General features: G+C 42.6%; 1 protein-coding gene across 2 annotated transcripts in view; it reads left to right on the top strand.

The window, feature by feature from the left end:
• Window positions 1-23491, top strand: part of TEAD1 (TEA domain transcription factor 1) — a 192050-nt gene that overhangs the window by 144796 nt on the left and 23763 nt on the right. For both annotated transcript variants that reach the window (XM_054970616.1, XM_054970617.1), the window contains one exon: window positions 10221-10394. In XM_054970616.1, coding sequence (XP_054826591.1) covers window positions 10221-10394 — 174 coding nt within the window. The remainder of the gene's footprint in view (window positions 1-10220; window positions 10395-23491) is intronic.

The following is a 23491-nucleotide window of genomic DNA, read 5'->3' as shown; positions in this document are numbered from 1 at the left end:
CTGCCCTTCAGGGCAACATACAAAGTATGTTGTTATTATCCCCACAACAAACAAACACTCTGTGAAGTGGGTAGACACTTTGTGAGGTGGGTAAAATCCATTACTAAATACAGCCATACCATTCACGTTGTCTGTCCTAGTATTGTTCTGATATTCCAACAACTATAGTAACATTATATTTATGGCTTGAGGTTCAGAGAGTGTGTATACACAAGTATTCATTCATTCCTCCCAGCTGCAAAAACAAGCAGCAGAGCAATTTAGTAGCTAAGCAGCCTTTGTGTTTTTCCTCTGGATAGCAGCATGAATTTGTCCAAGTTTATTTTGAGGAAATTATCTGTGAACACTGGTCATACCACAGACACCAATAAGATGAAACCAATTGAGAAAAGTGACTACATTAACTGCATTATTGTCTACAAATGTTTCAAAAGATAAAACCCTGACAGCCACTTGTTACAAAATGTCATGTCCTATTTTTTTTTTAAATGCCCCAGTAACTCAGCCTGGACCTGATTGCATTGATAGCGTATGTATGAAGTTGAAACTTATCCAGGCATGTATGAGATCTGTGATGTTAATACCTGAATGTTGCATACAAGTATAATGATGATCAAGCAGTGGAGAATGAATATTATGCAGTGCTATCCTCTCCTGCTTCAAACACTCTTCCTCTCATTCTCCATTAGCAAGGGAGGTGATGTCGTAGGTGAGGGGATTGGCTACAGTAGAGTGTCAGTCAAGAGGGGGGAGGTCTGTGCCTTTAACAGTGGGTATCATTTGAAGATGTTGGAGTCAAGAGGGGCAACTAGGTCAGACTGTGAAGGCATAGTATATTGATGTTAACAACCTGAATGGGTGCTCCTGCCCAATCAGCAGCCATGTATCTGTCTAATGTAGTCTTTAACTGTTCTGAACCTCTTGTGAGGGGGGAAAGGTGAAATCTTATTAATAAATCGTATTGGCTGCCTCACAAGTTGAGTTCTGTCTGCCACATTAACAAACTGCCAACCACTTCTCTTGTGAGATAAAGGAACAAACTGGTAAGATACACTTGGAGAACTACTGATAGGAATTTTTAAATTGTAGGTTGCATTTGTTCCAGGGAAATAGCCCAACAACTTCCATTTCTGGATCTGTCTTGCATCTCAAGAGAAGGCAGCAAAAGTGATGCTGGTTTTCATATAAGGGATCTAATTTCCTTTGAAAACAAAAAGGAGAGAACAGGGGAAAGCAAATTAGGCTCAACTTCTCGTCCTTTCTCTTCATATATATGACCTTTCCACCTTCCACTGTGGGGAGGTCCAAAGTATAGGGAAGCTTTTTCTGCACTTGCCAGCTATTTCAGGCCAAGGCTGCCTTGTTGCTTTCTTTTTATCTCCTCAACAGGCTTGCAAACTTTGTGACCTTGTCAGCTATCATGGAGTGCCATAGTTCTTCTTAGGCACCTTCCCCATTTCCTATTACTATAAAGGGACTGCAGTAGAACTTGGAAGCTGAAGGCCTATAATTAGGAGTTGTAGGGGTACTCACCACTATTCATGTAAGCAAAGGAATACTTAATATTTTACAACAGAGGCTCTTATCCTATGTGAAACAAAAAATGCCAGATGTTCAAACTGGATTCAGAAAAGGAAGAAGCACCAGAGATCATATTGCAAATTTACAATGGTTATTGAAGTGTACAGGAAAATTTCAGAAGAAAATCAGTTTGCGTTTTATAGATTACAGCAGTTTTCAATTTTGTAGATCATGAAAAGCTATTGATGGTGTTCATTATGTCCCCTGCAGGGCCTTGTGCTCTGTGAATAAGCAGTTCCTGGTGGTTCCCAGCCTGAGGGACTTTCGCTGGCCGCAACTGGGGCCAGGGCCTTTTCTGCCCTGGCCCTGGCCTGGTGGAACACTCTCCCATTGGAGATCTGGACCCTGTGGAACCTATTACTGTTCTGCCGGACCTACAAGATGGAGATGTTCCACCGGGCCTTTGATTAAGGGCTAGTTTTGTGCCCCCTCCCCTTTCTGACCACCTTGCCTTCCTTTTGCAGCCACCCTGGATTTACACCATGGCAGTGCCTGTGGCTTGTAGTGATTTTATAGTAGCCTGGTTTGATCAGTGCCACCTGAGTCTTTTTACCTGGATTAAGTGGTTTTAATGTTTTTGTTGTATTTAGTGAAATATTGTTGGAAGCCACCCTGAGCCTGCTTGCAGGAAGGGCGTAGTATACGTCAAATATAAACAAACAGACAAATAAATAAATGGTTGTTTAGAATGAATACTGTTACTTGAATTCAGACGTTTATTGGATTAAAAAAAAAAAGAACTTGTATTAGAACTTGTTCAATGGGCATCCTGTGATGAGATGGAGAGATCTGTTTTAGAACCTGGGAAGAAGTTAAAGAACGACAATTGGGGAAATGATAGTGTACCAGCTTGGGATGAAGGAAATAGCATAACGAAGCTTCCCTACTGTGAGACAGATTTTCCTGCCAAAATTCAGTTTGTGTGCTTTTGCTGAGCAGCCCAAGTAGCATATTAATCTTCGTTGTTTGAGAATCTGTTTGTCCCACTCTGACAGCCAGGTATAATTTTGGCTTTTTAGCCCAGCCTAGGAATATGATAGGGAGAAGCAGGAGCCCTCTTCCTTCTTGTTGGAAATGGCACTAGAGAGTGTATAACATTCAAAAAGAAATAAATTTAACAGGCAGGGGTTGAATAAGTGTAGTCAACGAATTGCTGAGGTAAAATTTTGGTGGGAATACAGACTACACTTTAAGTAACAGGCAAAATAGTTTCCTTGAAGCTTCGTTTCTTATATTCTTGGTTCTTAGCAGTGAGAGATGTTTTACTTAATACTTTAGTTAAAGCAACAATGTTTCTTCACAGAGTTTCCAATGACAGCTCAGGTTTCCAGAAGTTAGTTTAAAACTGTTTTCCCTTCACAACAGACCAAGGGTCCTTCTCAAAGCCAAACCTCATTAGAAACTGGGCAAGAATTAATCTTCTTCTCCTAAGATGATATAACCCTTCTTGAAAGGGAGTCTAACCTACTACCCAGTCATTCTTGCCAAAACACACTTTCAGTTCTATGGTGTCTGTGTTGGTGAGGGATTCAGCTTTTGCTGACACTTACACTAAGAATTCTTAAATAGAATTCTTTAGGATAGTGATGTTATAGTTAAGGCAACAGTTTCCTCTTTCCTCACTCCCCGGGGGAATCTGTCTGACCTTCCATTTCAGACTCACTCACAAACCTCTCTGAACAATCCTGTCAGAAACCAACTATCAGCCTTTCAGCCACTTTCTAACTGGCCAACCAGAGAGGAGGGATCAGCCTGTCACTCAAGCTTTCCAGTCCAAGCAAAAGTTAACTCTTTCCCTCCCAGCTCTCTGATTGCTACACCTAGGAAATCTATGTTCAAGTGCAATCTGTCACAGAAGTCTAGAGATTTGGGCTTTTTAAAATGTTTTTAAAGTAATAAACAGTAAGGTTTACAGTCAGCAGTTTATACTTCAGGTACTCCCATTTTCATGATTTTCAGTCATAAGTAATCCTGACAAAAATTTCAAAGTAGTTTCCAATGTCCTTTGCTTTGGTTCCACAGTTAGGCTGATACAGTGATTCTCAAATAGTATAGTACCCTCTCTCCCACTTAGAGGTAAGCAAAAAGTTCCAGGGAGGAAAAAGTATCACATCAAGTGCAGCCAGAAGTGTTTTCCTCCCAGCAGCCATTAATGCTGCTATGCTATCCATCAAAACTTCACAGATACCACAAATATGTAGAGAACATCAAACCTCAACGCCTCCCCCAGCAACTCCTCCACTCCTGGTTGGTTTTAAAGAGATACTCTTTTGTAGTTATCTTTATAATACCAGTGTGGACACCCAACAGCAAGCTGTTCATATGCAGCTGTGTCCAAAGCTGTGCCAGCACTCATCTGACAGATGTCAACTATGGAGGGAAGAGTTAGGGTAATATGAGTTTAGAAATGAGGGCCTTGAGTTCAAAAGTACACTATAGAGTACAGCATTCTTGGCTGATTATTTTTCATGGAAATTTGAAGTTGAGGCCTCCTGTTTTCCTGAGTGAAAATGCCATTATTGAAGCTCACATAATTGCTTTGTTCGAGGCATTGGGAACCATCACTAGGTACTCTCTGAAATTAATAAGCAAAAGCCAGACAAGGACTCTTCTAAAGATTCTTGCAAATGTGATGTTATTGTTCCTGGAGCATCAGCTACAACAAGCTATGTTGCAAGAACTCTGAGGTCTCACTGAGAGTGCCCCATCCATGACGTGTTAATTAATGGCGCCAGACATGCTACCATCCACCATCAAATGTTACAAACCACAGTATACCTTTCTGTGTGGGTATGTAGAACACTATTTCTGTACATTACAGTAGGTCTTAAAGAAGTGCAAGTGCTACCTTGGAGATCATTTAGCATTCTTTTAATCTGTTGTGAACTTCCTTTGATCAAAAGGTAGATATAAATAAATAATACAACACGAGTATATGTCCTTGCCCTACATTTTGCTATGGGATAAGACTTTTTTACAGGAAGGAACCAAGTTGGTAAACTACATTATTGGTTTTAGTAATATAAAAATGACTGATGTATTTGTTGAAATCTGATGCTTGTGTTTTCATTAATTTTCCTTGAGTAAGAGTGTTTAAATTGAAACATACCATTTGCACCCTCCTCCTCATAAGCACTTGTTCCATTTGTGGGTTTCCATCCTTCTTGTTAGGCTTTGACTGGAACCATTGTTTTAACTAAAAACATAATGATATGCTTAATTATATCTTAAGAGTAAAACAAATGCAAGTGATTTGTCTTTGTTTTGCCACTGCTTATACGTTGGCATCCCCTGACACCAGCAATTTGTCTTGATTCCTTTGAATTCCTAAATGAATTATAATTTTTTCTCCTAGTATTATTTGAGAAGCCATTTTTCATGGCTTTAATGCATTTTTTCAAATAAAGAGGGTTCAGTAAGAAGCAGCCCTCTCAAGACTACATGGGCTGCTTCAAACTGTAAGATGAAACATTTCATGAACATAGCTTAGATCTCAAATGTAAAAAAACCAAAAACATTAAACATATTTCTCCTCAGAAATGGATATCAATAAATATACAGAGTTGAAATGGTGGTGAAAGGCATTCTTTGTTTTCAAACATGTGTTTTGAGGTTGGAACTTAATTGTACCTTTTTTGAAGACTTTATGAGCAGAACTGCTCTTCCCTGGGAGAGAAAGATACAGAAGCTCTGGCCATGCTGAACATGCAGCAGTGTGCCAGCTCTCCAGTCTAAGCCCCCCCCCCACAATCCTGCATTGTGGTATGTAGCACCCAGACCCAAAACCAACATCATACAAAGCCAGTTCCGTGGGCCCCATGAAATTTCCCCCTTAGCTCCTCCCCTAGCCCTGCCTGAAGAAGAGGAGAAAAGTTAAGGATGTAGAGCTTCTGGAAAGCAAGATTGTGCTGGGAGAATAGACTAGCTTTCTTGTCCCTTCATTCCCATTTAACAATGGCAGCCATTTTGTGACCTTCATCATCGATCACGGGCCAACCAAATCCCTCTTCCCTGTTTCCCTTGCTTCTCCTTTCTTACGCAGCCCTTTGTAAGAGAAAAGCACAAGACTGCACCATTTAAGTGTGTTTGTGTGTGCATGTTTGTGTATATTTACCTCCAAATCAATATGAAGTCTACTGATTAGTGCCTATATTTTTGCTGTAATTCCTAAGAAACACACCATTAGTAATCATTCTGTTTAGTATAGGTATAATCACACATGCAATGTCAAATATAAACATTTATGTCCTAAGAATATTGTCAGAGAATGCCATACCATCTGTTCCTCTAAAATATGTTGGAATTTTTACTGTTGCAGCTGCATCTGGTATTTTTGGCAAGATTTGCCAACAACTGTAGTAGCTTTACAGCTGCCTTTATCTTTGCTTCTTGTTCTAAAAGCACATCTTCTGTAATCTATCTTCTGCTACTCTGAATAGAACTTTGTTGATTTCTATGAACTGGAAAATGGAGAAATAGTTGTCAAAGCAATATGTGAGTGATGTGTGATCAAATTTTCATATGCAAGGATGCCCAGGGATGAGTGTTCCCTTGAACTCAGCTTTAGATCATGAGGCATTCATTCATTCATTCAGTTTATATACTGCCTCTCCATCATGTCTGGTGCCTTCATGGCTCTTCAGAGTGAGTTACAATGGTCTAGACAAGAGGTAGGGTGAGTTAAGTAGAGTAAATTACAGTGGTCTAGATGAGAGGTGACTGTAGCATGGAGCACTGTGGCAAGACCAGACTGAAACAAACACGGGGATAATTGATGGGCCTGGTAGAAGTGATAGAATGCTGACCTCGCCACCATAGACGCTTGCTTGTTCATGGATACTGTGGGATCCAGCCACACTCCCAAACTCTTGACAGAGTCCACCACTGTAAGCTGGACTTCATTAAGTTATGGAAGAGCAGGGTCTACTATCGCCGCGTACCAAGCCAGCCACATGACTTCCATTTTTGATGGATTTAACATCAGCCAGCTATCCCTCAACCAACCAACCACAGCATCCAAGCACTGGGCAAGGACCAAGATCTCAGCCTCTGGTTGCTAGTCCAGCAGCATGTAGAGCTGAATGTCATCAACATACATGTACAGGTATCTCTGACATGCCCATGGTTTTCCAAGCAGAACACTTTAAAACATCGACATTGTGTCTTTTGGTGTTTCTTTTTTATAGTATCCTCCATGCCAAAGGCTCAGGAGCAGATGATAATGTAAGCAAAAATAAAAAGAGTATGTTTATCAAAATAGTTTGGAGAAATTGACTCATGAGTACTGCAGATGCCAACTCTGTTCCGTCTACCATCAGTGAATTCAAACCACCTCAAGTTTTAGCCTTCCCGAACAACATTGATTGATCTTGTGAATGCTGTGGGATGTTTAGGGTATATTACATTGTTTCAATGGCACTAGAAATATAGCTCCCAGAGACGAAACATGTTTTTTTATAATTCTTTGGTAACTGAATTGATATAATGCGCAAGCTAAACTGTCCAAGAGAGTGAAGAATGTGTTTAGCATTGATGTAATTGCTAAAAGTGAAAACTAGGGGCCTGGAAGTCTTAGGTTTCAAATCTTATGAGTCAGCCAAAAACACAACTTTAAACATGAAGTCTTTCATTTTCAGCAACTACATATCAGAACCATAATGTAGACATTCCTTAAAGGGTTATCGGAAAGATTGAAACAACATATGCAAAAAGCATTGAACATTCTCTGAAGAGCTGCTGCTGTTAGCTCTGCTTTAACTATAGAATATTTTATGTCTTAATTCAGACATTACATTTCACCAGGAAAAATGTCCACAAACCCAATTTACACATACATATTGTTCATCCCATCTCACATGGAGAATCATATGTTATTAACTGGAGTCCTGCCCCTACCTCTAGCCAGTATTCTAATTCAAGATTTGAATTAGAATAGTGGCTAGAGGTAGGGGCAGGACTTTTTACATTAGTTTTTAATGACTGTTTTGTGTGCGAGAAGGAAGAAGCAAGGAACACGTGTAAGCCTGGCAACAAGCTAGCTTTGTGCACACTTTTCCTTAACTATAATTGAACATGACATCAAACTATAGCCTGTGTGAAAAGTCCAAAGCAAATTTGAGTGGGCTTTTCAAAGGGACACTGGAAATAGAGGTTACTTTCAGAAGTTTAAAAACCTATGCATGCAATATTATAATATTGTGGATGGTTTAACGTATCACCAGTTGGATTCCCTCAGACATGGGGAAACAATATAATAATTATATCAGCTAACTCAAAATGCTAACAAGTTGTAGAAGTACAAAATGTCCAGTTAGAAACACTGTGACTAGAAAAATGTTGTTCATAATAACAATTCTGAAAACCAGTTACAAAATCTGGTATAGAAACTTTTCAAATACATATTTTAGCAGTGAGTTTGAAAGCAGACAGCAAGCTTGTTGCTTTTGTAGTTGCTTCTTCAGTAAGATGGTAAGGCCAGAACTTGTGCAGATGCTGTGTAGTAATCCCTAATTATTAGGGATTAGTATGATAATTACTGTAATTCTTATGTAACTGATCGATATGCAAGTTAGACCTGTCCTTTCAAAGGTTTTACTCATTCATTCATTTATGCAGTTGTTCGTTCATGCTTTCAATCCATTTATTTGTTTTATGACGTGTAAAAACATCTTATTTTAGTTGACATTACTCCTCTGGTTTTTAAGTAGAACTGGGGGAGGGAGATTCAGATATTTAGAGACAGTGTGATTTAGGTGGCTGTTAGAGTGTCAAGGACAAATCTCTCTAACTGAATGAAAAACTGTGTGACTGACTCCTTGTATGTATTGAAATTAGATCTGATAAAGCCTTCACTTCGAAGCAGGAAGCCTTAGGGGAGCTAATGGTGATTTTTGCTTCCTTGTTCTGGCATACGTAATTATTTTGAATAGATAAGTAGCCTAAAATGTAACTGTCAGATGGTTTCCTAGTCAGGAACTTTTTATTAATCCCATTAGTAACCAAGATTTGACAGGTGTGCTACAGGTTAGGTTAAGGCTAACATAGGATACCCCACATTATTTCTACATTCACAGCTCCCCCTGTGCCTCAGTAGCCCTCTTCACATGTTACAGTGAATGAACAACCTGCATGTACATGCATACGTCTGTTTGTAAGAAAGAGCTAATGCACATTCACTTCATCAATGAAACTAGGGACAAGTACCTGGATAAATGTGGGGGTTCAATCATGCATTCAGATGTGCATGCATGGAAAGTAACATGAGAATTATTCAGCACATGATTAAAGAACAATCAAGTGTACATCGTACACATACTATACATACTTTCGCTGTCACTTGTGAAAGTATGTACGAAGCATGCGTGTCCCAGCCTCTATTCTAATTAGTTGTGGCATAAGCAGCAGCACAGTGCTGTGAGCTGGACAGGAGTGAAGCTTCCCTCTGGGCTCTGACCAGGCTTGCAGGCTTCCTTCACCTCACTCCCAAGATGCCACAGACCCCCTTCCTGCACTACTTGTGGCAAATAGGCTATAGGTTGGTTACCTGTGGCTTATTGATTTCATTTCTAAAATTTTGTTTTCATATATTGTGATTCGTTTCAAGGAAGGACTGGCATTTTTAAGTTAGTGTTCTTCAAAATACATGACAGAGGTCTATTTATTTTTATATTTTCCTTTACATCTAAAGATTTGTAAATCTGTTTGTAATTTCCTCTAAGACTTAAGATGCAGAAGTGTAGATAAATTATGAGTTGGGTAAAAGATATCCAATAGTTTGAAATGTTTGCCTGGCTGTCTAGTTACTTTAAGACTGAAATTAATGTATTAGCTGTGTCTAAAGTATTTATCAATGAACATAGGTCTTTACTACTATCATGCTCATTTATTATCTAGTCATTTCTGTAAGGAAGCTTTGTCTGAAAAATGGTGACTTAACAGCAGGGCTGCAGCTCAGTGATACAGAGCATTCAGAAGGTCCCAGGTTGAATCTCTGGCATCTCCAGTTAAATGGACATTTGACACCTGGGCTAGAAAGAGCTCTGCTGCCTGTTGCGTTTAACTCCAGGCTGTGGTGGCAGACCGAATGCTTAAACGCTTCCCAAACCTCTCTGCACAATAATAATTAGTACGTTAGACTAGACTAGGTGAGAACCTTCTTGCTGATGTTCTAGTTTTATACATGAACTATGGGGTAGCTCATTCAAATAGGCAGTCTCTCACCTACATACAGGTAAGCCTTCAAGAGAGGCTGCTTGATAACAACAACAACAACAACATTCGATTTATATACTGCCCTTCAGGACAACTTAATGCCCACTCAGAGCGGTTTACAAAGTGTTATTATTACCCCACAACAATCACCCTGTGAGGTGGGTGGGGCTGAGAGAGCTCCAGAGAACTGTGACTCGCCCAAGGTCACCCAGCTGGCTTCGTGGAGGAGTGGGGAATCAAACCCGGCTCTCCAGATTAGAGTCCTGTGCTCTTAACCACTACACCAAACTGGCTTTTGATGGTGTTTCAACATTCACTTCTTGAAGCCAGTGCTATACTGTAATGTAGCATTCCCCAGGAATGGAAGGCTGTTTTGTTTGTCTCAGTAAATTAATTTGCTTATGTGCTTTTATTTCTTTATTTTGCAGTACAACAAACATCTCTTCGTGCACATTGGACACGCCAACCATTCTTACAATGATCCATTGCTGGAATCAGTGGACATTCGTCAGATTTATGATAAATTTCCTGAAAAGAAGGGCGGTTTGAAGGAATTGTTTGGGAAAGGGCCCCAGAATGCCTTCTTCCTAGTAAAATTTTGGGTAAGTTTGTTAAGATTTTATTTATTTCATTTGTATGCCGCCTTCCTACCCAAATCGTTTCCCCAAGGTGGTAAGCATTAAAATATTTTAAACAATTTAAGAGATAAAAAGCGGGCAAAAAAATCTGATGGTGCTAGTAGGAAAAAAAATTGTTTATTCAGATTAAAATTCCCTGTGCATTTCACCAAAAAGGCTTCTTCAGAGGAATCTAATTTTGTCTTTCAATATTCTTTCAATGAGAATGCAAGCAGACTCTTTCTCCTTTACAATTTAAATTTAAAACAACATTTGTGGTGGTGGAGAGCGCCCTTATGTCAGAGTTGACTTATGGCGACTCCTGATGGGGTTTGCATGGCAAGAGACTAACAGAGGTGGTTTGCCATTGCCTGCCTCTGCAGCCCTGGTCTTCATTGGAGGTCTCCCATCCAAGTACTAAGCAAGGCTGACCCTGCTTAGCTTCTGAGATCTGATGAGATCAGGCTCACCTGGGCCATCCAGGTCAGGGCAAAACAACATTTAAAATAGTATAAAAATAATTCAATAAAAACACGCAACACTAAGAACTGGGAGGAGGTCTTATAACCCTTATTGGGGAGGTGCAAAATGAAACAAAAGTCTTCACCTGCTGACAAAAGTAGATGAATCTCCTTGGGGAGGGAGTTCCAAACTATTGTTGCCACAGCCAAGAAGACCCTTTCTCAGATGGCTACCCATCTAGCCTCAGATGACGGGGGTACCCAAAGCAGAGCCTCTGAAGATAACCACGGTGAGCAGGCTCATATTGGAGATGACTGTCCTTAAGGTGAATTTACATTGAATATTTACTCTGTGAAGTGATTCTTTTACATTTTTAAAATATAAAGATTTGCTCAGCTATTACTTACATAAAATGTCATGAGTTCTCAAGACCACAGGCTATTCCCACAACAGCACAAGGTTATGCAGTAATGTGCAAATACAAAAATGCTTGAATACCTTAACAAGTCTTTAAAGTGACATCTTCAACACATCAAGTGCCATAGCATGTCCATTGGGTTAAAAAAAATCTGAGAGCCAGCATGGTGTAATGATTAGAGTGCCAGACTAGCAACAGGGAGATCGAAGTTCAAATTCTCACTCAGCCATGAATCTCTGGTTCACTGTCCGTCTTCTGTGCAGTCCCACATGGGGACTGCGTCTGCGCAGGCCTGCCGACTGGATTTTTCTTTTCTAGCTAATGTCCACTAGGGGGCGCCCGTACGCACCAATGCGCCTGCGCAGCTTTTCCCGCCCGAGCAACATTGGGCGACGTCGCCCCCTTCACCCTCAGTTTCTTCTTTGCCGCCGACTGGTGAAGATCTAGCTGTCCGCTGTGAAGAAACGCCATTTTGTGAGGAGATCGTTCGTCTTTTCAGAGATGGCTGAGAAAGCTTTATTTAAGCACTGTTCGACTTATTCAATTAAGATGACAAGAACGGATGGCCACTCCGTCTGTCTCGAGTGCTTGGGTGAAGGACACAACATCGAGAAATGGGAGCATTGCCAACGATTCACGCCTAAGGCCAGGGCTGAGAGGGCGAATAGATTGAATGCCCTGCTTTGGAGAAGGGCTATGTGGGCATCGGGAGCCACGGATACCTCTCAAGGGCCACCGCCAGTGAGCGGGACAGTTGAACCTCCCTCGGTGGTCGAACAGTCTGTCCGTGGCTCCACTTCCACCTCTTGCTCCCGCTCACCGGATCAGTTCCGACGAACTCCAACTCCGACTTTGGATCCAAAAGACGCCTCGGGCTCCACTTCGGATCGCACAAAGCCTCCAAAGTCGGATCCGACTCGGAAGCGACGATACCGTTCCAAGTCCCTGACAAGGTCGGAACCACCCTCCACACCGACTCCAAAGGTGCAGAGGACTTCGTCAGATCCGAGCATCCCGACCGGATCGGTTCCGAAGTCATCGGATCCAACACCGGGCCCGACGCCATCGGTTCAGAAGCCTACGGAGTCGACTCGCCTTACCCTCGGTTCGAAGACTAGTGTCAGGTCGGAACCTAAAGCTTTGGATCCGTTGCCCGACTTAGCAACACCGGATCCAGTGAACCAGAGTCGAGGCACCGACCGTGTCTTAACCTCCCGGGATGAGAAGAAGGCTAGAAAGAAGTCGAAGCACAGACAATCAACTTCCGTCCAAACTGACGAGGTGTTCTGGGAAAAGCCCAAGACTCCCTCTCTACACCTGTCTTCTCCATCGTGCCATTCGTCTGGTGATGACGGTGACCTACCTGACGCTCCACCTCTTGTGGCCCGTGCATGGTCTGCTGGTGATTATGCTGGTAGAGAGAATCTACCTTATCGCTCTCCAAGGAGACGTTATGAACAAGAGGGGTCCCTTTATGCAAGGTCTCACCGCTCCTATTCCCCGTCTCTTGGCAGAGAGTATTGGGGTGACATTCGGAGTGAGTTCTCCTGCTATGGCTCTCCCGGACGGGGTTCTCCTTACCAGCAAACTGGGCCTTACCAAGATCCAAGCCCTAGCCCTCCGTCTGACCCGTCACCTGAGGACATCATTATTGGGACTGGTCGTATTTCTCCATCGGAAGACTACTGGCTCTACACAGAGCAGATGGTCCGAATGGCCCGTTCCCTGGACATTGAGATTTCGGCTGTAGATCCGAAACCGAAAGATAAAATTCTGCAGTATGTCCAGTCTGGGAATCCTCCAACCATTGCATTCCCGTTCACTGAGGGATTAGTGGAAATCATTACCATGATCTGTGAGAAGCCAGCATCGGTTTACCTGACATCTCGTAAACTGGAAGCTCTATATAAAACTAGAGATGACGTCTGTACATATCTCTTTGCACATCCGCCACCTTCTTCCCTCATTACAGAGGAGATGCAGGCTCGTCAACACCAAGGGTCCCATGCCGTACCCATCGACAAAGAAAGCAGGAAGTTGGATTCACTGGGCAAAAAGTTATATTCATCTGCTGCCCTGACGCTCAAAATATCCAACTACTCGGCTATCATGGGAGCCTATCAAATTTTTTTGTGGAATCGTATGGCGGTCTTCATGGAGAAGCTTCCTGCTGACCAGAAAGTGTTGGCTAAAGTAATACTCGATGAGGCCTTACGACTCTCACAACAACAGAATAATGCTGGTCGCGACACAGTTGACACCTCTGCAAGAGCATTAGCGTCTTCTATCATGCTTCGCAGACATTCGTGGCTCCGCACAACTGGATTGCCTGTCGAGACACAAAACAAGGTGGAGAATCTACCTTTTGAGGGTCAATCTCTATTCTCAACCAGAATAGATGAGTACCTCTCGCAAAAGCGTAAAGATCGACTGACGGCTCGCTCCTATGGGATTCTCCCATCTAGGCAGTTCACCAACAATCGGTATCAATATCGTTCGTCTCAGAGCTATCGTGGTCGGCAGCAGAGATATCAACTGTATCCACGTTATGGTTCCTACAGGCAATTCCAGCCTCCTGTGAATTCCTTCCAGTGCAGGAGACCTAGTTACTGCCCACATCGCAATCAACAAGGCCCCGATGCCAAAGAGTCAGCAACTCAACCTAAACAGTTCTGACTAGAATTTGAACAATCTGTTGTTTTTGGAAACAGATTGGCTCAGTTTGCCTCTGCATGGGCAGAGATTACCCGTGATAGTTGGGTGCTCAACATTGTTACAGTTGGTTATAAAATTCAGTTTGATGTTTACCTGGTGTTGTCTCTTTTTGATTATGCAGTGCAATCCTCTTCTGATAAGTTACAGACGGAGGTTATAGCGCTTCTGCAGAAGGGAGCGGTTCAGGAGGTTCTCCCTCAAGTCCCCTCCTGGGGTTTTTACTCTAGGATGTTCCTTGTAGACAAAAAGGATGGCGGTGTACGGCCCATTTTAGACCTGAGAGAATTGAATAAGTTTGTTTTCGTTAAACGGTTCAGAATGCTTACCTTGAATACAGTCCTCCAGCTAATGCCCGAGGACATGTGGTTCGCTGTCCTGGATCTCAAGGACACGTACTTCCATATTGCCATCCATCCTGACCATAGGAAATACCTTAGGTTCCTTTGTAACAGTAAGGCCTACCATTATCAGGTACTCCCTTTTGGACTGTCAACAGCACCCCGAGTTTTTTCTAAATGTATGGCTGTTGTAGTTGCATGGTTGAGAGAACAGGGTTGTACAATCTATCCCTATCTTGATGATTGGCTTTTGGCAGCACCCTCTGCTGATGCACTTCTGGTCCAAATTAATAAGGTGATGCTTACCTGCTCCTGGTTAGGACTGTTGGTTAACCTCAAGAAATCTAATCTTACCCCATCCAGGAGAATACTGTTCATCGGTATGGAACTGGGTGGTGAGGTAAACAGTGGTTTCCTGCCCCGGGAACGTGCATTGAAAATTGGCAGGATGGTGAATCTCTTTTCGAGATGCAGATTCCAGTCGGTGACTGCTATCCAGAGACTGCTTGGCCTTATGGCCTCTTCTACAGCAGTTACCCCTATGGCCCGGTTGCATATGCGACCTCTCCAGCTGTGGTTCCTCTCGGTTCATGATTTTGAACACGAATCTCAGAACAAGAGATATTCCATCCCTAGAGGGATTCTTCGTTCCTTACGATGGTGGCTTAGTGAAGCTAATCTCCTTGGGGGTATTGCATTTGGGTCCATCCAAACCGAGATCACTCTCTCGACTGATGCCTCCACTATAGGATGGGGAGCCCAATGTGGGGCCCTTAGGGCACATGGGGTTTGGTCAGAGCAGGAAAGGGAAGATCACATTAACTTGTTAGAATTGAGAGTGGTCCGTTATGCCCTTATCGCGTTCGCAGACACACTGCTGCAGAAATCCATTCAGGTGCTCACGGACAATTGCACCACGATGTTCTACCTGAACAAGCAAGGGGGCACTACATCCAAGGCACTCTGCGATGAGGCCATTCGGATTTGGGAATGGGCCATGGACAGAAACGTGTTTATTCATGCGGTCCACATTCCTGGCACCACAAATGTGATTGCAGACAAACTGAGTCGTATGCGGTCCGACAGTTACGAATGGACCATAGCAGACAACTACCTGAACGCCATCTTTTTGGACTGAGGGTTCCCAGAGATAGACCTTTTTGCATCAGAGGACAACAAGAGGGCTCCACAGTTTTGCTCAAGGGGAGGCCTAGGTTGCCATTCCCTAGGGGACGCGTTTCAAATGCGCTGGACAGGGCACCTATTTTACACCTTCCCTCCGTTCCCACTGTTGTCTCAAATCGTCAGCAAAATTCAGGGAGATGGGCCTCACATAATTCTAGTGGCGCCCTTTTGGCCCAGACAAGCTTGGTTCCAACATGTCATGCAGCTTTCACAGGGGTCATGTTATCAGTTCGCTCTGAACCCGGACCTTCTGTCCGACAAAGGGATTTGGTATCACGACCTACCCAAACTGAGCCTCACTGCTTGGCATATTCTGGGTCGGAAGGGATGTCTGACAGAGTAGCTGAGATTTTGCTTAATGCACGTAGGGACACTACTCGCGGGTCCTACTCTGCTAAATGGAAGCGTTTTGAGGCCTGGGCTAATGACAAAGGAGTGAATGTTTGGGATTGCCAATTGTCATCTGCATTTGAGTTCCTTCTGTCTCTGAAAGTTGGAGGACTCTCTAATTCCTCTGTTAAAGTTTATCTAGTGGCCATTTCGGCCTTCCAGCCTAAGATAGATGGGAAGACGGTTTTCTCCCACAGCCTCTCAAAATCCTTTTTAAAGGGGTTGTATAACATGTTCCCACAAGTCAAGGAAATTGTTCCTCAATGGTCGTTGCAGGTGGTGTTAGCGGGGCTTATGAAATCGCCCTTTGAGCCTCTGGCTACTTGTGAATTAAAATGGTTGTTCTGTAAAGTGGCTTTCTTGATCACCATTACATCTGCCCGCAGAGTTAGCGAGTTGGCAGCTTTAAGATCGGATCCTCCCTTTTTGAAGGTCCATCAAAATAAGGTAGTTCTGAGGCCTGACCTTCGCTTTAGACCCAAAGTCTCTACTCAATTTCATACCTCGCAAGACATTGTCCTGCCTATATTTTTTCCTGACCCTACTAATAATTCTGAAAGGGCCCTACCTTCCTTGGATGTGAGAAGGGCTATTTTATTTTACCTTCAACGTACTTCGCAGTTTAGATGTGCCAAACAACTTTTCGTTTGTTACTATGGGCCCAGGAAGGGAAAAGCTGCTTCAGCTCAAGTCAATTTCTTGCTGGGTTACTCAGACGGTTAAAGCTTGCTACTTACAGGCTAAGTTACCTTGCCCTTTGGAAGTGAAAGCTCATTCCACTAGGGCACAAGCTTCTTCTGCGGCCTTCCTTAGGGGAGTGCCTTTGCTAGACATCTGCAGGGCTGCAACGTGGTCGTCTTCCGACACGTTTACTAAACATTATGCTCTGGATGTGTGGGAAAGGAAAGAGGCTGCTGTTGGTCAAGCAGTACTTCAGTCTCTTTTTCAATGAGAACACATGCCCGCCTCCTGGGTAAGTGGCTTGTGAGTCTCCCATGTGGGACTGCACAGAAGATGGACAGTGAAAACAGAGTTGCGCTTACCGTAACTACTGTTCATTGACGTCTTCTGTGCAGGCACACAAACCCTCCCTCCTACCCTGCTGTGTTCTTCCTGATAATGTGAAGGCATTCGGCGGCAAAGGAGAAACTGAGGGTGAAGGGGGCGACGTCGCCCAATGTCGCTCGGGCGGGAAAAGCCGCGCAGGCGCATTGGTGCGTACAGGCGCCCCCTAGTGGACGTTAGCTAGAAAAGAAAAATCCGGTCGGCAGGCCTGTGCAGACGCAGTCCCCATGTGTGCCTGCACAGAAGACGTCAATGAACAGCAGTTACGGTAAGCGCAACTCTGTTTTTTGGAACAGTCCCATTCTCTCAGTGTTAACTATCTTGGTTGTTGTGAGGAGGGAGAGTTGTGTATGAGAAGAGAAAGGTAAAACATTATAGCCATAAGTTCATTTTGAATCACCATCTGAGACTTCTGCACAGTGGTAGAATAACTACTTTGCTTGCAGAAGGTCCCGGGTTCAGCCTCTCACATCTCCATTTAAAAGGACCTGAGCACTGGAGGTCTCTTGCCCGTCAGGGAAGATAGACTGAAAGACCAATGGTATGACTCAATATAAGACAGCTTCATGTGTACTTCAGAACAGGTGAACTGTTCTAGTACAGTCCTGTCTAAACTAGCAAGCAGATAAGCAATATTTAAATAAATAATATCAAAGTTCAAAATCTGAGAAAAATTATTAAATTTTTATATGGAAGAGTAGAAAAGGCAAGGCATTTTTAGTCTTGTTGACCCCTGCAAATACATATGGGCAATTCAGAGCTACAGTTAGCATGTTTCTTAGAATAAAATTTGATACATTTTTGCTTGTGGGCATGTTGCTCATCTCATAAATGGGCAGTGAAGCCATTTTAAAACTTTCACCTGCCATCTAGTGGCACAAATGAGGGATACAACTGGCTACAGAATTGGCACATCTGTGTTAAGTATCCCTCATATACCAAAATGCCATTCAACCACTTTGGCTCAGTCAGGTTTTTTACAAAGTCAAAACCTAAATTTGATGTTGGCCAGTCTGATATTGGTGTAATATGCCTGCCCAGTTCTTGTGGTTTCATTTTAACACATCTGTGATTCCCTTGTTTTGTCACATCATCATGGAACTCTGTGTGGCACTCGTGGGTCCCTCGACAGTTTCCCATTCAGGTACTGACCAGACCTGTAGCAAGGCTGCTGTATGATATGCTCTCCAGCCATAACCTTAATATGTTAAGGAAATCTAATGGAAGATGGAACAATACATTGAAATGTGGACGGGAAGATTGTTGATGGTGATAAATGGGACTAGGAGAGTTGATAATAGCCAAAGCTAAGTAGGTAAAGACTCTGAAGATTTCTTTAAGGGTTATAGTTTCAAGTGGAAGAGAATGTTTTGACTGTGGTAGTAGGTACATTGAGCTAGATTAATACATTTGTGGATTGTATGCGGGTACGTTGAACCTTCACATTATCAAGAAAGACCTCAGGAAAATGGTGCAGTTTTTCAAGAAAGCGACTTCCTAAGAAGAGACTTCATCTCTGTTGCACTGTACTGGACTGATGCAACAACATTGGCAGCTGAGCTTCAGCAAAATTAGGCATTCCTTGGAGCCTGGACACTGAACTGACAGTTGGCTGTGAAACAACTGCCGCTGGTAACGGATGATTCACGGGAGCCATCACCAAGTTTGCACCTCCAGGCTGGTAGGAATACGTTTAATCTGACTAGTCACAGCAGGAGCAGTGGTGGCTGGTATTGCATGGCTGATATGTATACATGCTGAATTCCTAGGGTGTGTTGGGACTGAGGGTGCCATCTGTACAGCTCAGCAGATTTATGTATCACTTTAAAACTTACAGAAGGCACTTCTACCACTTGCAGGGCAGGTGATCTGTAAGTGTCAGTTTGTGTTGAAAGACAGAGGTGGCTTTATTAAGCATTTTCAGCATAAGCAAAGGCTCGAAAGAGATCTGACTATTGGCTGACTGAATTTGTCCTCAAGAGGACATTTCCAGTACCAAAAAGCATAGCCTGCCTTTCCGCATGGTCAATTTCTGGCGATTCTGATTCCATTCTACTTCACTCAATCTCCAGCTTTCCACACAAGAGGGCAACTCTGATTCTGTTCTGCTTCTCTCGATCTCCAGCTTTCCACATGAGGAAAGGAGGCATGAGATGCAGAACCGACCTTTCCCTGGCTTTCCCCAGAGTTTTTCAATGTACACATACAGCGACATTTTTTTTAAAACCGCTGTTGAATTGCTGCTGCTGCGTTGTGTGTGTGGAAGTCTAAGTCCCTAACTGCATCTTCCCCCCCTTTCCTTTCCATGGGTGCTGATTGGTTGACCACCTGGTAGAAACCACTCCCTCCCTCCCCGGCTGTGTGCTCAGAAAGAGCTGCTGCAAATCAGTCCCTCTCTGACCATGCACATACTTCCTTTTGGGTTTTTCCCCCCTTAAGCCAGGAATGGTTTGTAACGCGTGCTCAGAAGCGGCTGCTGCAAATCAGTCCCTCCCCAACTGTGTACACACTTCCTTTTATTCCCCCCCCCCCTTAAGCCAGGGACGGTTTGTACGGCACATTCAGAAGTGGTTGCTGCAAATTGGTGTCTCTCCCCCCCACCCCCGCTTTGCAAGCACATCTCCAGCCCCCACAATAGGCAGCTTCAAAGAAACATCTTAAGAAAGCAGATAAAAAATCACCTTGCAGTGCGGGCTTTAAAGTGTGCCATGTGGAAAGCATTATTTGTCTCAAGAAAGCAGACACCAAATCACCTTGCAGGCAGGAGCCAAGCCGATTCAGCACCAATAAACTTGAGTGCACAGCAGCACCGGCTTTAAAGTGTGTCATGCGGAATTACTCAGCATTTTCTGGTATGCATTTACTTGAAAGTTTTTTAAGACTTGCCACCAAAAGCTGCCTACCATACAAATAGGTGTGCCATGGTCATAAAAAAACCCTATTCATATATGCAAGCAAACATATGGTGAAGGCAGCACAGTTGTGCCAGTGCCTGCCCTGCTCCTTCTGTCCAGTTTCTGCTCCCCTTCATCCTTTGCCATGGCATCTGAGAGCTGGGTTACACTTGATGTTCACCATATGAAAAATAGCCAGGCTCTGCCTATTCAGAACTCCAAAAGCAAAGCAAGCTGGAAATTCTTGAAACGTTCACTCCACGCTTTCTCTGTCTCTCTCTCTCTCTCTGTATTGAGTCACGCTCACAGGGAAGGGGCAACCACTGGCCAGGCCTTTTTCTTCTTTTCACTGGTTGCTAATTTCCTTCATAGCCAGGATGGTATTAGCACAGGAAATTAGCCACCAGCAAGTGATTCAAGCTTTTCCAACCTTTTTTGGCTGTAGGGAAAGGCTTCAGAGTCATGAACATGTAAAAGTTGGCTGTTTTCCAGGTTGTAATTACAATGCGTAGCCTTGTTCTGAGTGGTGTATGCATTCCTAATACGTAGGCCTGATAAATGCAGTGACTAGCCACCCATTCCAGTTTTGAGGGTGGGGTTTTGCTTTGCCATCAAATACAAATGTACAATTTAGACATAAATTTCCAGAAGTGCTCAGGGATACTTCAGTTGCCCCAGTTTGAGGCCAATAAACAAGCTTTGCTGTTATTCTATACATTTGTCTCTATCTACAGTCTTATTTCTTTCATGATCAATATTTGCTTAATATGTGGCCCTGTACTCTGCAACATTTTATGACTCCCAGATCATTCTTGGTCGCTTCAGTAAAGGAGATATATTGCAAGATGGTATACAGTGAATAGCTTGAGATGGCGGAAGGTGTGGGCTCCGATTCAAGGTCTGCAAGTTCCCAGTACAAGGAGCTTAGCACATAGAAACATTTCCAGTTTTGGAACTTCTGTCATCTATGTGGCAGTTTCCCCTGGATGTATAGACCTTCTAGATCAAGAAATGTCATCTGTATTTGTTAATAATTTGTGTTGCCATGAAATACCAGTGTAATATCCAAGCTAATTTTAATATTCGCACAAGTTAAAGCTTTTATATCCAGAAAAATTAAAGATCAGTGTGCTGATCTTTTAAATATATACGTTCCATGCCTGTTAAGTGGGACAGCAAGAAGGCATACATTTTAGTTTTTAAGATGAACACTTCTGTGTATGTGGTTTTAACCGTTTATAATGTTAAGGGATTACATTGTTTCATTCATTTAAAGCCTATTTTTGTGTATGAACCCTTTTTTGAAATGGAGAACACAACTCCCTAAGATGTATGTGTGATATTAATTGGTATATTTTAATGAATACCTGTCTTTTCAAGAATCTGCAATGCAAACAAGCAGTTCCAAAAAATAATGCATAGTGTAATTAGTGCAAGCTTTTTAAAAAGATGCTTTGAAGTCCAACACATTTTTGAAATTCAAATGTGGAATGGAAATAAAGGAATCTGCACAATAAAAGGGCACTAAATCATGTCCAAAAATCTCTCCCATTTTTATGGATGTAAATATATGCCATAATTAGTGAATAACATGAGGCGGATGGTTAAGTTTATTCCTATTCTCATTATGTAAAATAGCTGTGACCTGGGAAAAAAATGCTGTTTCTTTGTCAAGCACTGTTAACAAATAATGAATTCAGTGCAGTTGGTGTTCAGAAAGAGCTCGGCCACATGGCCTCCTCCCACGTCCCTCGTGTGTGTCTGCTGCAGAGTCTTTAGGGGCATGTAGAGTCTTTGTTTCCTTCATTCACAAAAAAGCTATTGTAATGTTTTCCCCTCCTTAGATGTGATTTTTATTGCATAACAGAATGAGACTTGGCAAACAAAGTGCAGCCGAGAGATGAGGCTGGTGATGTGGAGTAGACAACTTTAGCCAGTGTTTTTTCCCAGACATTTAAAACAGATCTGCAGGGTGGGGTGGGGGAGCAGTCCCTTCTATTTTTTCTTTTCTCCTAAGAGGCCCTTGTCTACACAGCACTAATGCTAAACTCTTTCCCAACTTGGTGCTCCTGACTGAGTCAGAGAGCAGCTGGGAGGAAGAGTAGCTTGGCCTGGCCATCAAAAGCTGAGCCATGTGGCAGACCTGGAAGCAGTTCCAAAGCTGCAGCACACAACTGGCAGTGAAATGTGCCAAAGATCCAGATGCTGCTGTTGAGGAGGGGAAATGCTTCACCATTGGGAATCTCTGCCCTTTGATCACTGTTCAGTGAGAAGGAGGTGAAGTATAATACACTCATATGAATGACTCCTCATTGCAGTGCACAGCAGCTGATGCCTCCATGATGTTTAACAAGTGACCCTACATGTTCAATTTTAAGGGCTGAATGTTTGTGTTTTAATTATGCCATTCCCTTAGGAAATCCCTCTGAATTTCTACTTTTCCGATCTCTTGATGGTAGAGGGTTTTGTAATTGTTCTGTGTTTGCTGCTTTCTGAAATGACGGTTGAGCCAAGGCTGCCTTTCTCTGAAGACAAGGACACTTATGGATAAAGAGTATTCTTGTTTACAGCCGGGTTTGGTTTCATGACATTCAATGATGGTCTTTTTATGCATCATGTCAAACAGTTGCTAATCTTGATAGGCGAAACATTCAGGATTCCATACCAACAACTCTGTTATATTGATGAATGAATGAATTATATTGTAATCTCTCTGGAAGAGGAACAAGTGTTTGTGGGAAGGGAAGTAACATTTCCTTTAAAAAATCGATTAAGGGCTTGTACTAACAGGAAATCTCAAGCTGAAATTCTTGAATCAGAATTTTTTTTCCTTTCGGACAGGACAAAAATTTACCATTCCCATTTTTTATAGATGGTAACACTGAAAGCGGATGATACAGTGAGCCCTGACTCTGTCCATGAGGTCAAAATCAGACTTTCTAGAGCCTTGTTAGACTGAGATTTTACCCTCGGCATTTTCAATCTTTTAAAATTGAAAATGACAAAAAGTAAATCATTAGGCCTTGTGTTGACACTTCTAGAGTCCCTCGTATTGATGTCTTGTATGTTTTATCTCAATAAACAAAGCCCCCGTTTTATGTCATTCGAAACTATGCAAACTGAAGAAAATAGTGGTGATGATTTCCTATTTAGTTTGGCAGCGTTGCTGCATACAACAATACTAGTAACACCCTAATGCTAAGCCCAGAATGATAGCTGGGACCAGAGAGACCACTTTGGGTAGATTGACTATTCATCCACAACAAAATACTTGTCTTTAACATAACCTTAAGAAGTTCCAATGCTTGTCCTAGCTAAATTACTGTTCTTTATGTTTAACTTAATAGTTGCCCGGCTACAAAAGCAAATTAGTTATATTCTCTGGCTTTAACGATGCCAGATCACTGAGCCCACAGTTTGCATAAAACATTAGTGGAGCATCTGCAAAAAATAAAGTTGTGGCAAAGCTGGCAATAAAATAAGCGTAGCTTGTGCATGCTATATAATTACAAGGTTGTTACCTGCAAACATATAAAGGATTTCTCAATAATGAGCTGCCAAAACTGCAACAAAAAGGCAACAGGCTTTTCCAATTTAGTGTAGGGATGTGCAAAG

Source organism: Eublepharis macularius, chromosome 2, assembly GCF_028583425.1.
Source record: "Eublepharis macularius isolate TG4126 chromosome 2, MPM_Emac_v1.0, whole genome shotgun sequence".
NCBI classification, from domain to species: domain Eukaryota; kingdom Metazoa; phylum Chordata; class Lepidosauria; order Squamata; family Eublepharidae; genus Eublepharis; species Eublepharis macularius.
This window is presented reverse-complemented; position numbering and strand designations above follow the sequence as displayed.